At 45.3% G+C, this 13,467-nt stretch overlaps 1 protein-coding gene across 5 annotated transcripts in view; it reads left to right on the forward strand.

The window, feature by feature from the left end:
* Nucleotides 1–269: 269 nt before the first annotated feature.
* The window catches only part of ST6GALNAC1 (ST6 N-acetylgalactosaminide alpha-2,6-sialyltransferase 1), a 29,889-nt gene continuing 16,691 nt past the window's right edge, over nucleotides 270–13,467 (forward strand). For 2 of the 5 annotated variants that reach the window (XM_056358797.1, XM_056358811.1), the window contains exons 1-2: nucleotides 272–2,236; nucleotides 9,206–9,306. In XM_056358797.1, the coding sequence (XP_056214772.1) occupies nucleotides 9,281–9,306 (26 nt within the window). In that variant the 5' untranslated portion in view covers nucleotides 272–2,236; nucleotides 9,206–9,280. Of the gene's footprint in view, nucleotides 2,237–8,201; nucleotides 9,307–13,467 lie in introns of those variants that run through there. The other 3 variants (XM_056358845.1, XM_056358819.1, XM_056358805.1) reach the window with 3 other exon arrangements.

The raw sequence follows: 13,467 nt of genomic DNA on the forward strand, positions 1-13,467 counted from the left end.
GCCCCGTCGCGGACGCTTCGGAAGGGCGACGGGGGCCAGGGCCCAGCGTGGCGGGTCTCTGTGGCCGCAAGGCCCGCGGCCTCGGCGGAGCCTGGGCAGGGCCCGGCGAGGGGTCCCGCTGCTACGGCAACCAGCCCCGGGCCACCCGCGACCGCACACGCGCCGCGCCGCGCGGAACGGGCCTGGCTCCTCCCTCGCTGGCCTGCGTGCCCCGGGCGGGAGGGGAGGGGCAGGGTGGGACGAGGCCGAACCGCCGGTGTGAGGCAACGCGCATGCGCTCCACGTGGGCGCCGGGCGCTGCGAGTGACGTCACTCCGCCGCCTGCCCGAGGCGGGGCCGCGCCGCGCCCCTCACCCTGAAATGGCGGCGGGCCGGGCTGGTTGCGGGCGTCTGTCTCGGCGGCCCGCGGCAGCCTCTGGTGATACGCTGGCCCTGCGGGGGTGTGGCGGCGCTGCGGGCCGCTCGGAGGGGGCCTGCGAGGTGGGCTGCCGCGTGGGGGTGGCGGGGGGGCTCGGCCTCACCTGCCGCCCCTCCGCCGGCCCCCGAGCTGCGGCCTTGCCGCCCGGGCTGGCCCGGTGTGCGCTGGCGGTTTTCGCCGGGTGTTTCGCCTGACCCGGCGGCCGTTGAAGGCGTCAGGGCAGTCGTTTCCGTCGGGGTTCAGTGGGATGAGGTGCTGACGGTTTAAACTGTTTAATAAATCTGTGCTCGGTGATGGTCTGGGGCTCTGCCTGTGCTGAAATGGATTGTCCGCCCCTGCAGAGCGCCCAGTGCAGGGTGTGTTGCCGCCCTCTCTGGCGTACTTGTCACGAATGGTTCATCCTGGATCTTTGCTATGATGTTTTGTAGCCACGTATTTTCTGATGCTCTTATTCGTGTGTGTTCCTGACATCCCACTAAACGTGCTTTAGTGTCATCTACTGTTAACAACCCTTGATCCTGCACATAAGGAATAGATAATGTTGTCCCAATCGAATCATGGGTAGATGAGAAAATGAGAGCATTTTGTTTTGCATCCTCAGTGTTACTAGATGTGTTTTCCACTTCACATGCAAACTTGGGCAGTCTTTCTAAACCACAGATGCAGGTTTAAAAAAAATCTGAAATTATTTAGTTAAGGACATCTAGTAGGTAGAGAAGGAGGAGGCAGGAGGAAGTGAGCAGAATCATTCTGCTGTGGCTCTGTAGGTAGCTTTGATAGGGATTTCAGGTTTAGAGACTGTCTTATACAGGTCGTTTAAATGGGTTTTTTTTGCATAGGTTGCTTCTGGAATTGGTAAACCTTATGTTCCACAATACAACAGCATCTGCTTTACATTCTGTAGCTGGCTAAAGTCAGTAAATTGGGCTTGGCCCAGTGCATTAGCAGTGTAAACAGATGGCTGTGCCAACGGTATGGGGAATTGTGCCGGTGAGCTTGTCAAGTGTATCTGATAAACCTGTTTCCACCGTCCTTTCCTTTGAAGGAAATGGGAATAGTTACAGATGGGAAAGAGTGTGGCCCTAAACCCACCATAAACCTGCTTTTTGCACCTACAAGGTTGTATTCTAGCTTTCTCTGTTGTTCAGGGATGTTACGGGATTTTTTTTTCAAACTATGTTAAATATTTTGTGTAAGTTCCTCAGGGGTATGAATCAAAGGCAAAAGTTCTCATTGATATCCGCCAGAGGAGAACAAGCAGGAGTTTTCGGACAAGCTTTGGGGGTTATCATAACACTGAAAAACCTTCACTCCTTTCCACCCCTGCCTGCCCCAGTCCCTCATGTCTCCTAATCACTGTATCCAGGCTACATGCATTTGACAGGGAATTAAATCCACAGTCTCTGAATTTATAATAGACTTGAGTTTATTCACATAAGAATGGTGGGGAAAAAAGTTCAAAAATCATGTTGTAGATAACAGTCAATTTTAGAGAATTTAATTTCCTCTGGGGAGTGAAATAACTGGTTCTGAAACTTGGTGACTACAGGGAATTTGTGTAGTAATCAAGCAGTGAATGTGTGGCATGAGCTTCTCCTGTTTTAAGAAGGCAGCTTTACCTTTATGACCACCCATGCTTTTGTTGGTGAATCACATTTTGATATAATGTAAGAGCTGTATTAAAAGGGTCAGAGAGACATATATCTACAAAATCCTTGATATTGCAGCCTTTTCTACCTGCATTTCTCTGGAAATTGTCTGACCAACCCAACCTCAGGTGGTGGAAAACATAGTGGTGTCTGCTACCTTCTCTTTGTGGTAAGTCAATGGTATTTTGTTTTATTCTTTCTCCATAATGTGACTAAAGCTTTTCTCACAAAGGTAAGATTTTGTAGGCATTTTGACGTGTTCTAGTAATGTGATCTTTCTTGTGAGTCTTCTGTAAGTGTCAAGTGAAGCAGCAGAGACTCAGATCTATGAGTAAGTGTTCAGACTGAGTTATGGAAGTGGCACTAGTTAGTAAGAATTCCTAAAGATAATCTCAGGGGATGGGGACCAAGTGCTAGTACCATGGATTTGAATCTGGCTTTCTGCTAGGATGGGAACAGAGCAAAACATGGAAGTCTTTGTGATTTTCATTTTTTTTAAAACTTTGGATAGATTTATTACATTTGTTAACTGCTAATTGCATTGGGAACAATAAACTAACAAGGAGGAGGCATTACATAGTTTGTCTCATCTTCATTTGTCTCAAAGAAAGGGGATAATTGATCCTGTTTCCTGTGAGAGGGCGTAGTGTCAAACCTCCTGGGGGGGGGTCTGACTGTTTGCAAGTGTTAAGACAAATTGTTAGGGATGCCGCTGTGGAAAGAGATGAAACAGCCAACTGTCATCGTCCTGGGGAGTCACAAGCAGTCTGGATGCATCTGCAAAATTGGAGTGTGAGCAGGGCCAAACGTGCAGAGGAGGTTGCCTGCCTTCTCTAGGGGGTCACGTGTGGACTCACTGCAGCGTGTCTGGCTGTGAAGCTGTTCCCAGTGGTAAAATCCAAGGGTGAGGTATGGTCAGTTGTTACATCAGGGTCAATCTTTTCTCCTCTACAGGGGTTAAGAGATTGCAGCTCTGGTGCAAGGAAAGGTAACACCTAGAGAGAGATGGTGCTATGTAATCTGCTGCTGCCAGAGCTTCCTGGCAGTAGAAAGTGTAGTTCTTTTTGGAGATGTTTTTTACCACTCTCCTGAAATGGCTCACGCTTTCTAATGTGGTCTAAAATGCTCACAGCTGGAAGAAGGTTTATATACTGCGTGTTCTATAGGTAAATGTAGCTGAGGTGGTGGGAGAGGAGAAGCAAGTGCTGCTTATCCGCTGGATGGAGCTGTTGTATTCAAACAGCAGCCGCGTTCTGCCTAACTCGGACTGAAGACTTCAAGCAGTTTTTCTTTCAGAGAGAATTAAGGAGGATATACACAGTCCTTTTCTCCATAGCAAATCTCTTGTGAATCCATGTTGTGATCTGCCTGTTATCCAGCGTTCCTGTAACTTGCTAAACTTAACTAGTAACTGCAGATAGGAAAACTGTTTTCTGAGCAATTACTCCTGACCAGAACTTTTCTGAAAAATCTTATTTAAAACTTCCTTCAATCCACCAGCCCGCCCTCACCCACCCCAATTAGGCTTTGTTACACCTGTATGTGTACACCTGTATGTGTACACCTGTATGTGTACACCTGTATGTGTACACCTGTATGTGTACACCTGTATGTGTACACCTGTATGTGTACACCTGTATGTGTACACCTGTATGTGTACACCTGTATGTGTACACCTGTATGTGTACACCTGTATGTAGGATGAGTATTTGTTGGCTCACTCAAGTGCAGTAAGCTAGCTGGGAGTCACTGGAGGAAAAGCTTGTTTTCAGATCCTGTGGTTATACTTCATCGTGGGGGAAGAGAAGACCTGTTCCTCTGACTACTAAGCCACCTTTCCAGAGGCCAGGACTTGAGTTTAAATGTTGTTTGCTTGCCATAACATTAGATAAGATCTGAAATAGGTATTTGCAATTTATGTGACATTGGTTTAATGTTCCTGTAACTTTTTATTGTATTGTTTTATAACTCTTTCTTAAAATGGTAATTCTTATGAAGGAGAGGACTTTGTGGATCACTGCCTCTGTAATTTGTCTTCCTTGTCAACACTGTTACAGCCTTTATTGGAAAGGAAACAAAGAATAGTAGCCTGGTTGTTATGAGAAATTGTTTTGCAAGCTCTGCCTATTACTCAGTTGTTGGAATTCTGCTACTGATAATTGATAGAAGCAGAAACTAACTCAAGATGCTGATTTTAAGGAAATTGGAGGGTGAGAAGTGGTGAAAGTATTAGTTTGTAGTAAGTGAAGATGGCCACATTGGTTCAGTAACTCTTCTGAAAGGTGATACTTTGAATGTTTAGTGCCTTCCAGCATCAGAGGACTGAATGTCAACTTTTTTGTTTCCAGATACCCCAAATTCTGGTAGCAGAGGAGAACTTTGCAGAGAAAATGCAGTCTGCTGGCAGTAAATAGGTTTCTGATTATCACTGCAAGTCTGTGGGCTACAGGTAGAAAACCCCTGTGTTGGTGGCACTGGTTCAGCGCATTGTGTTCTGTGTCAGTGGCAAGGCTTTCATCGGTACCCAGGTTCCTGCAGCAGTCATGTCTGAGCTAATCAAGAGCAGATTTGGTGGGGTGTGTGTGTGAGTGTGACTAACCAGGGTCTAGAGACTGGCTGCTACAAAAGCGAGGTCAGAAGAGATAGCATCTTTGAGGATGCTGATGATTCGTATATGATGCAAGTCCTGTGTCAGATTCATGCCTTAATGTCTCATCTTATTGTAAGCTGTTTGGACTCAGGGTAGTGGTTCCCCATTGAAGCACAGGATCTTTCTAATCCCTCCTGTCACCCTGAATTCCCTTTAGCTGCTACTTGTTTGTGCGGAGTGTGTACTTTCATGTCAGCAAGGACCATCTGAAAATCCAGCAGTTTAATTTTGGAGGAGAAACATTACAGCCCAGCAGCTAATTGAGATGACTGTGGCCTTTGGAGGGAAGAGGAACTTACTGAAAATATGACTTGGTGGATAAACCAGAACTGCCTGGGGAAACAGATTTGCAAGGAGATAGAATGACTGGCTGCCTAGGCATGTCCAGTATCTGATGTTTGTACTAAAAGTTAGAGTTATGTCTTGCGAAATGGAGGAGTTACAGTTTCTAGATACTTCTAAGATGTGGTTTGTGTGTGATCAGAATGGCTGGGAGAGAGGCTCACACCTGTTGATTCCTGAACTTTGTTTGTTTTGGCTTTTTGTTAAAAGATCTCCTCTGTGTGTGTATACACTTCAGTTTCGATCTGCCAGGTAGATGTTGTCTGTTCCTCTTCCATGGTTTTTGTTCTTTCTGTTTTTCCACTGTGATGTGAAGCTATTGGATGAGTTACACAGGGTGTTACCTGCATATTGGCAATAGGCAGACCAAAGGAAGCTGGATGGAGAAAGTAGAAAATTCAGCCTTCCTCTGTACAGACTACGCTGATGAGATTTTCACACCCATGCACTTAAATCAACTTCGTAGTGGTGAAGTTTGACTTTTGGCATGAGCAAAAAGGCTTCTATTTCAGGGAGTGCTGCTTGAAAATTGTAGTTTGGGTATTGCCATTTCTTTCTCCTCAGTGGGCTGTGTTTCTTTGTCCTGCAATAAAGGATTTCCGTTTATCTGCTGTCCTTGGGGTAGCATAGAACTGTATGACCTTAGTGAAGAAGGGGAGTACTGCTGTGTATGAACCTAGCAACCTTGAGATAGGAGCAGAGGCATTCTGAAAACTTGTTTTTAGTGAGGGATTTTATCATCCAGTTATTCTCAAGCTGCCCATGAAAACCCAAGAGTGATGAGTCTCGATTCTTTCTTCTTGTTTTGTGTGTAGACCATGACAATTTCAGCAACCCTATAACTGCACTGTGAGTGGGTTGATGAGATGGTTCTCTAAAACGTCCTGAGGAAGTTGCACCCTATCTTACACGCCTCCTTTGTTTTTTAAAAACTGCTGTCAGCACAGTTGAGGTGGGAAATTTTCTGTTTGGCTATTTGATTTAACACACCGTTCAGGCAACTGAAAGATCCAGCAGTCCTTTGTGCTGCCTCTGAGACCTGTGAGGGACTCTGGTCCCAAGCTTTCCTTTATCATATGTTCTCACAGATGAGAACAGAGAGCAGAATGAGGGGAGAAAATCTGGGAATATAATGTATTGCAGAACAGAGAAATTCCTGTGTGATACAAAGTCATAAAAATAAAACCCTGCACCAGTGGCTTGTGGACCTGTGCCTTCTGGGAAGCTTTCACCACTGAAATGTTCTGCCCAGGACTCAGTACAGCTGTGAAGATCCTGCTAACTGGTGTTAGCAGGTGGTTTCCTATTCTGAGGGCTGAGAACTTGTGCAAACAAAATTTGGGATGGTCCCTCCCCTCTTGCACTTCTACCTCACCTGCAGCTCAGCAGTCATCTCAGTAGAGGTGCTGCAGGTTTACAAGAAGCCCCTTAATCCATGCAAGGCTGCTAGTGGAGCTGCTCCACTGCTGCTGGTACTGGTTGGGGGTGGCAACTTTATCACTGCAAAACTAGGTGCACAAGCAGAGAAGATGATGGACCTGCATCCAGTACCTTTATACTGGTTTCCAGCAGAAATACTGTTTTTGGGAGGCCCCTCCGAAAGCTCCTTCATGGCAAAAGTCTGTCTTTGCAGCCAAGTGATGCTGCCTGTCTGGGTAGGATCCCATGGAGCTGTGGGATCATCACCCGCTCTCTCTGGCTCCCATCATCCTTTTTGCCAGCTCCACCTCAATAGCCTTTTGTGGCAATTGGTTCCTTAGTAAAAGGTGGGTTATGCTTGTTTGTACATGGCTATTCTGTATCCGGGATCAATCTTTGTTGTGCATGACGTTTGTTTATACTGACAAGCCTGTGACAATGGTATTAATGTCCCTATTCACCTTTCTGCAACAAGAGATAGGGCAGACACCCTTTTGCTAACTGTATCAAAACATGGTGGGCTTTATCCTGCCCTCTGCAGTTGTGGTGACTGACTCAGCTGAGAAGTGACTGTTCTAATACAGGGAAGGGGGGTGGGTGGGGTGTGGCACACCATGCAGACACTTGGGATTAGGATCTGGGAGTGCAAGACTGATCCACCGTGGTGTTCTGAGGTGGGAGAGCATATGTGGTGATGGTAATGGCAGGGTTCTGTCCCCTCAACCCAGGAGATCATCAGCATGTGGTGTGATCCGACACCCCCTCGTACAAACCTTGTTTCTTTCTAAACAAACCCACCAAAGGTCAGGAACTCAATTCTTTTCCCTTCTTTGTGAGCACAAAATATGATAAAATAGCCATGTGTACAGCTAGTTTTGGAGAAAGAGGTGGCTGGTGTACTGAGAATGTGCTTCTTGAGTCACTTAGCTGAAGGTATTGACAGGTGTGTTATTTGAAGTTGTGTTTTGGTGCATATAGGAAGAGATGGTGTAAGGATTGTCTGTTGTTTGCCAGTTCTGCTCATCTCTTCTTCATGCATCAATTCTACTTGCCAATTGCAGTGTTGGAACAAAATTTCATCACCTGGACTCTGCTCTGAGTCAAACCAGGTTAATAAAACTGGTGACCAAGGGTTTGTAGGCATGATTGTGACTCAGATTTGGCCTGCAGGAAAACCCCGGTAATGCTGGTGGCCACCAAGCCTGTCTTGATTTTGGCATTTCAGGTGCAGATGGCAGAGTGGGCAGGTAGAACAGGTATCTGTGACTGAGCATATCTAACCCAGAGTCCCCGGCACAAGATCAGGCGGCCTTAAAATACCATTTCTGTTGACCTTCCAGACTGCTGGTGCACTTGAAAGTTTGTAGCAGATAAACTTGTGCCTGAGGTATGTACAGTGAATGGCGTTTTTGGTGAAGCGTGCACTATGTATTTATGCATTAATGGAACTGCAGTCTTCTGATTTACTTAAAGTTGTAAGGCCAGAACTTGTCAAATACTAATATTAAGAGAAGTGAGAGCCTGTCTGAATACAGCATTCTACAGAAAACAGTAGACAACTGAAGGAACTGACCTTCTCGAAAAACTTGCAATTCAGCTGCAATCCCTAGGCAAGAAATTCTTTTGCAGGATAACAGAGAACCCAAAAACTAACCACATGACAAGATGGGATATTCCCCACCCCAACCCCCCACCCCCCACCCACCCACCCCACCCCCGATAGATTAGATAGCAAACCATGTGAAGTTCCATGAGTAAGATGCCACCTATTTATCTTGAAAGAGACAATCTGCATTTTGCAGATGGGAGTTATGGGTGAGAGAAAGCTAATTCTCAAATTGTATTTTAAGGGAGAACCTGAACTTCCATGAAACAGTGTAGTTATTTTAATGTGTTTGTGGGGCATTTGATGATATATCCAAATGCTTTAATAGATTGGCCTCTTGAACAATAGTGAAATACTTTGGCAGTGGCAAAACAGATAGCCCACCTTAGACTCGTGAGCTGCCAGAGCATTGTGGCTTCAGCCATCAGAGTTCTGAGGACATTGTGGTGGAGACACCGGTGTCTCGATAAAGCTGAAGACAGATAATCCATGTAGGTCTGGGTGAAAACAGGACTGTTGGCACCATCCTTGTTAAATTCTCATGCGATTAACTGCCTTTTAATGATATGGAGAAATAGTGTGAAATGGGGACAATGGACATCGATTGTGATTGTATATGTCTGCTCAAGGAATGTGGGTATGGTGACTGGTCATGGGTGTGGTGTATGGTCACATACTCACACAGCTTTGAGGAGACACTACCCTTCTTCCTCTAACAAAGGGGCTATTTATAAAAAGGATGAGAAAAGGATGAGAGACATTCCAATGTTATCTAGAGGGAGGGAGTGCTAAGGCTTCTTGCTGGAGAAGATCTGATGGTCACAAGGACATGAATCACCTACAAACCTGCAAGACCACCACATTCCAGGCAAAGGACTGATAAGCTAATTAACATACGAAGCGAGAGTAAGCGGGTTTAGGTAACGAATATGTATAGGCGTTAATTGAATATTCATTTGTTTTATTGTATAAATGTGAGATGGTTCGTCACTTTGGGCATGCACGCTTGTGGAGGAGCGATCTCCCGTGCATCTGCGCGCAATAAACATACCTACTTTATAACTTTTGAGCTATAGTGTCTAATTCTGTACATCATTAATACTCCTTTCTGTTCATTTCAGAGACCTTCTGTCTGGAAAAGTGTGTGGTGCTGTAGCATCACTCATCATACTCCTCTCAGCAATGACTGCCTTTCAATGTCAACTGCAGGAAACACAGTAAGGTAATTTGCAAGTGTTTTAGCATAAATTACATAAAGTTTATAAACCCCAGGGCCTGTTATTTGCCCTTGGATTCTCAGAGCATTTTACCATATGGTTTCACAGAATCATACATGTAGTTAAACAACCAGAAGAGTCATTTTCCACAGTCCTTATTTTTCTACAGAGTTTTCGGTGTCCTCTTGCTCTTTACTGTTTTGTGCATTTACTCTTCAGATACTAATTATTGTGGTTAACTGGGCTTGTGTTTACTTATGGTTACAATATCAAGGTGTAAATATGAACTCAAACATTGGCCAAGCTGAAAGGGTGGGGTGGAACAAAGAGGGTGCCCTAGATGATGGTCAATGGAGTGTGACGCAGTAGTAGATTGCTTAGGGAGAGGGAGGGAAACCTCAAGTGCCAAAAGATAAACAAGCCCCAACTGACATCTGCTCTGAGTCACAGGGCTGGTTTAGATATCACTTAACCCTGGAGCAGCATGGGATGACCTTCCAGGATGTTTCTTCCAGCCTTTGTTGCTGTGCCTCTCTAGTGTAACTTACTCTAGATGAATGGGTAGTGTCTCAGTGAGTGCAAAATGCTCACTACAGAGAGAGTTGTAAGGGCAGGACACCACCTGAATTTGATATCGTCCTGTTAACAACACAGCTTAGAACGTTCCTGTTGTAGGCCTGGTCATTCCCATTTGATAACTAAAAACTGGGGACACGAGGCTTGAGATGCAAGCTGCAGAGCTAGGAACAAGCACAGTCACTGTATGTCCTGCCTGAATCCTCTGTGCCACGCTTTTCACTAGTGACACCCATCTTTAGGAGGTGCAGCGTATGGGAGGAGATGAATAATGTCATTGAGCAGCATTACTAGAAACAGACTGCCTGATCCTCTTGGCCCTGGCTGAGACTGTGCAACAGGAGTGTCCTTCCCAGAGATCTAACGCCTGTGAGACAAATCCCAATTGAACAGATGCTAAGCAGCTCCTAGGGTACCAGGAGAGAATGGCATGCCCTTCCTGAGCACAAAGATCTCACATTTCCACTACAGTAGCACAGTGTGGTGCTCTCCTGCCCAGCAATTACTGTGCCTGGGCTTCTCTCAGTATGAGGTTGATAGATGTAGTGCAGTTGTGGCAAAGAATTACCTTCTCTCCATGGCTGGCAAAAGCTTCTGTCAAGTTAATAGGAGGAGGGTGGAGATAAATAGCACTGGACCCTCGAGGTATCTAAACAAAGCAGCAGCAGAAGACAATAAATGTCTGTTAAATAGAAGACAATAGACAAAAGACAGAAGGAAAGAGAAGCATGTGATTCCCAGCAGTATGCCCATCTTGCTTCTCACAGGACCCTGTGGCTGTGCTACTATGGCAGCTAAAAATGTGACTGCACTTCTCTGATGTATCTGTCAGGAACAGAGACAAAGGCACTGCGAGGCCCCATTTTTTTCAAGTGTAAGTCAGGGACACTGATTTATACCACTCAAGAAGCAGACTTGTATTTTGCATTCCTATAGCACTTTTCATCCAGAATGATGCCAAATGGCACATTTGTCCTACCAGATGTCAAGAGGGATGGTTTCTGATGTTAAGTCGGTGGAAGAGTGTAGGAAAGACCTGTAGCAAGAAATATTTCACTTTTGGCTCTAAAATTAGTAGACCCCTGCACAGATGTGGTTCTGCAATTCATATCTGTGCAGGGCCTGATTTTTGCAGCCAGATGTGAAGTGTGGAGATAATATACCTGCATTTTTTGCCAAGGGTACAGAGAGTGATTTGAGCTTTGTGATTCTTGTGTTTCTCTGGAGCAGTGGAGAGTCCCAGAATGCTCCTACTCCTGGCAGCTGTCAGGGACAGGAACTGGGGAGGCTGCTTTTCTGATGGGAGGTCAGTTAGCCCTGAGTTTAATAAATTACCTCCTCGCCTGTCTGCAGTACTGCCTTGCTTCTTGGGTGAACAGCTCTCCGAGAGATTCCTAGTCAAGGAGCAGAATAATTTCTTCCTTTCCATCAAACAGATTTTAAAGGGGAAAAAAATCCCACAATCCATATCAGCCTTGAAGTGGTGTCAGTTTGTATCTCTGTCAGCTCTCGGGCAATATGTTAGGCTTCCTGCTGGGATGGCACAGACAAAAAGCTTGTTGAGGGAGGCATTTGAATAAAGGATCCCTGGTTCTTTCCAGCTGATGTTTCCAGGCATTGATACTGGGAGTGTATTTTTCTGGTTTTGGGTTGGTTTTTTTTTTAATTCTCTCAAATGAAGTGGCTCATCAGTCTTCTCAGCTTTGTGTATCTGAGAAAGGAATGCAGGCACCAGAGCCATTTCAGTGTTGTAGCTTAAGCAGGATGGGGTGAATGGCAAGAGCTCAAGAAGCAGAAAAGTGGTGTGATGTCAGACAGTCTGCTTCACTCAATACAGAGTGGTTAGTACCTATAGCTGTGGCCATAAGGAACATGCTCAGTAGCTGAGTAGTTACTGTGCTTGCAGAAAGAACTAAAACACGTTCCAGTGACCAGAGGCTATAATATGACCAAATTCAGAGCACTTACACCCTATCCCCCAGTGATTTCTCTAGGCACGGACTTTCCCTGGTGCATGGGAGCTGGCTAGAAGAGCCTGCCTATGGTTCCATTACTGTGTGGGAGAGGGAAATATTCCAGCTTGGACCCATATTACCTGCTGTCACAACATAAATTCAAAGCAGTTTCTTTACTGGGGCATTAACTGGGTGAGGCTGGATACCAAGCAGACAAAACAGCACTAAAAAACCCCTCAAAGTTTTGCATTCTCTGCAACTCTGCTGTGTGGACAGAAAGGTGCTTTTTAGCATTCCACCATGAAAGTCTCACACTCTCTCTCTCCTGGGGCATTTCAGCCTATGGAGAGCACGGATCAGTTGGCTCACTAAGCTGTTCCCCACCTCCTGGCACAGTTCTCTGAGCCTTTGCTCTGTAGCAAATCTGCAGGTATTCTGGCAAGTAGAAGAGGTGGGGGCTTTGCCTCGATAAATCCTGTTGTCTCTGGGTGTTTGTTCCGTGTTTTTGTGAGAAGGTTTGGTGCAAAAGGGAATGGACTAGCTGAAAAATGGCTAGGGAGTGGGGAATTAAGACAAGCTTGGGAGTTTTTGGGCTATTAGTTTTGTTTGGTGAAAACAAGATGAATGGCTGTGCAGAGCATGCTCTTGTAATTTCTTTCCTCTCTGAATTCCCAGCCTGAAAGCATGTGCTTCTGAAGATGACTACTGAACTGGGAGGGGAAAACAAGAATCTTAACATATTTCAAGCCAAGCCTTTGCTAACTCACAGGCATGACTGCAAGAAATGTCATTCTTTTTCTCTCCCAGTTATAACTCACTCAGTTCTTATAGCATCAAGTAATACTGTGAACCAGTCCAAACAACTCCCAAGCTGTTTTAGCAGTTTCTTATTCCACAGGCTTCCAGTCAAGTACTCATTTTGGCATGTTGTGGACATCACTGAAAGACAAGTTTCTCCTATGTTGAAGCTTAATCAATTTGTAGAAGAGCTCTGTTTTTAAAGCACATCTTGTGATCCCCTGTTCCCTAGCCCAGAGCCATGGGAAAATGGAAAGCATACAGTGCACAAGCAAGTAAACAAGATTTAATACACAGCCCTCTGGAGAACATGCACGCAGATAAATTGCTGGCGTAGTTCAGACTCTAGCCAACACCCACAACACACACAGCTTAAGATCTAATGGAGATAAAGTTTGTTCATTAAAAATAAAAAAACAAATGGAAGAAAAAAACCAGAAAGGGAAATCTGCCCTTTTTATCTATCCAGGATGTAGTTAAGTAGGTGTGGAATTAAATGGAGTATTGGAGATGGAAAAGGGCTGACAGATAACCATCTTCACATGATGATCCCAGGTGGAATTAGCAAAAAAAAATAATAAAAATCTTTGTTTTCACAAACTAAAGAACAGAACTTCTGGTGTGGGCATTGATATTGGTAGCTGGACACACTGAACATGGAGTAATGGTGTTGAGCTCAGAATCTCTACACCATGAGAGAAGCAGCATCTCCTGGGATTGCCAGTAGGACTACCAGAGAACATTAAAAACCTTGTTTGAAAGAGGAGGCTGGCATCTGGCCTGTGACCCTTGAGAGGTTTCCAGCCCCTGTGTTAGGTGCAGTCTTTATTTATTATC

The sequence above is a fragment of the Falco biarmicus genome, chromosome 1 (assembly GCF_023638135.1).
Source record: "Falco biarmicus isolate bFalBia1 chromosome 1, bFalBia1.pri, whole genome shotgun sequence".
Taxonomy (NCBI): Eukaryota; Metazoa; Chordata; class Aves; order Falconiformes; family Falconidae; genus Falco; species Falco biarmicus.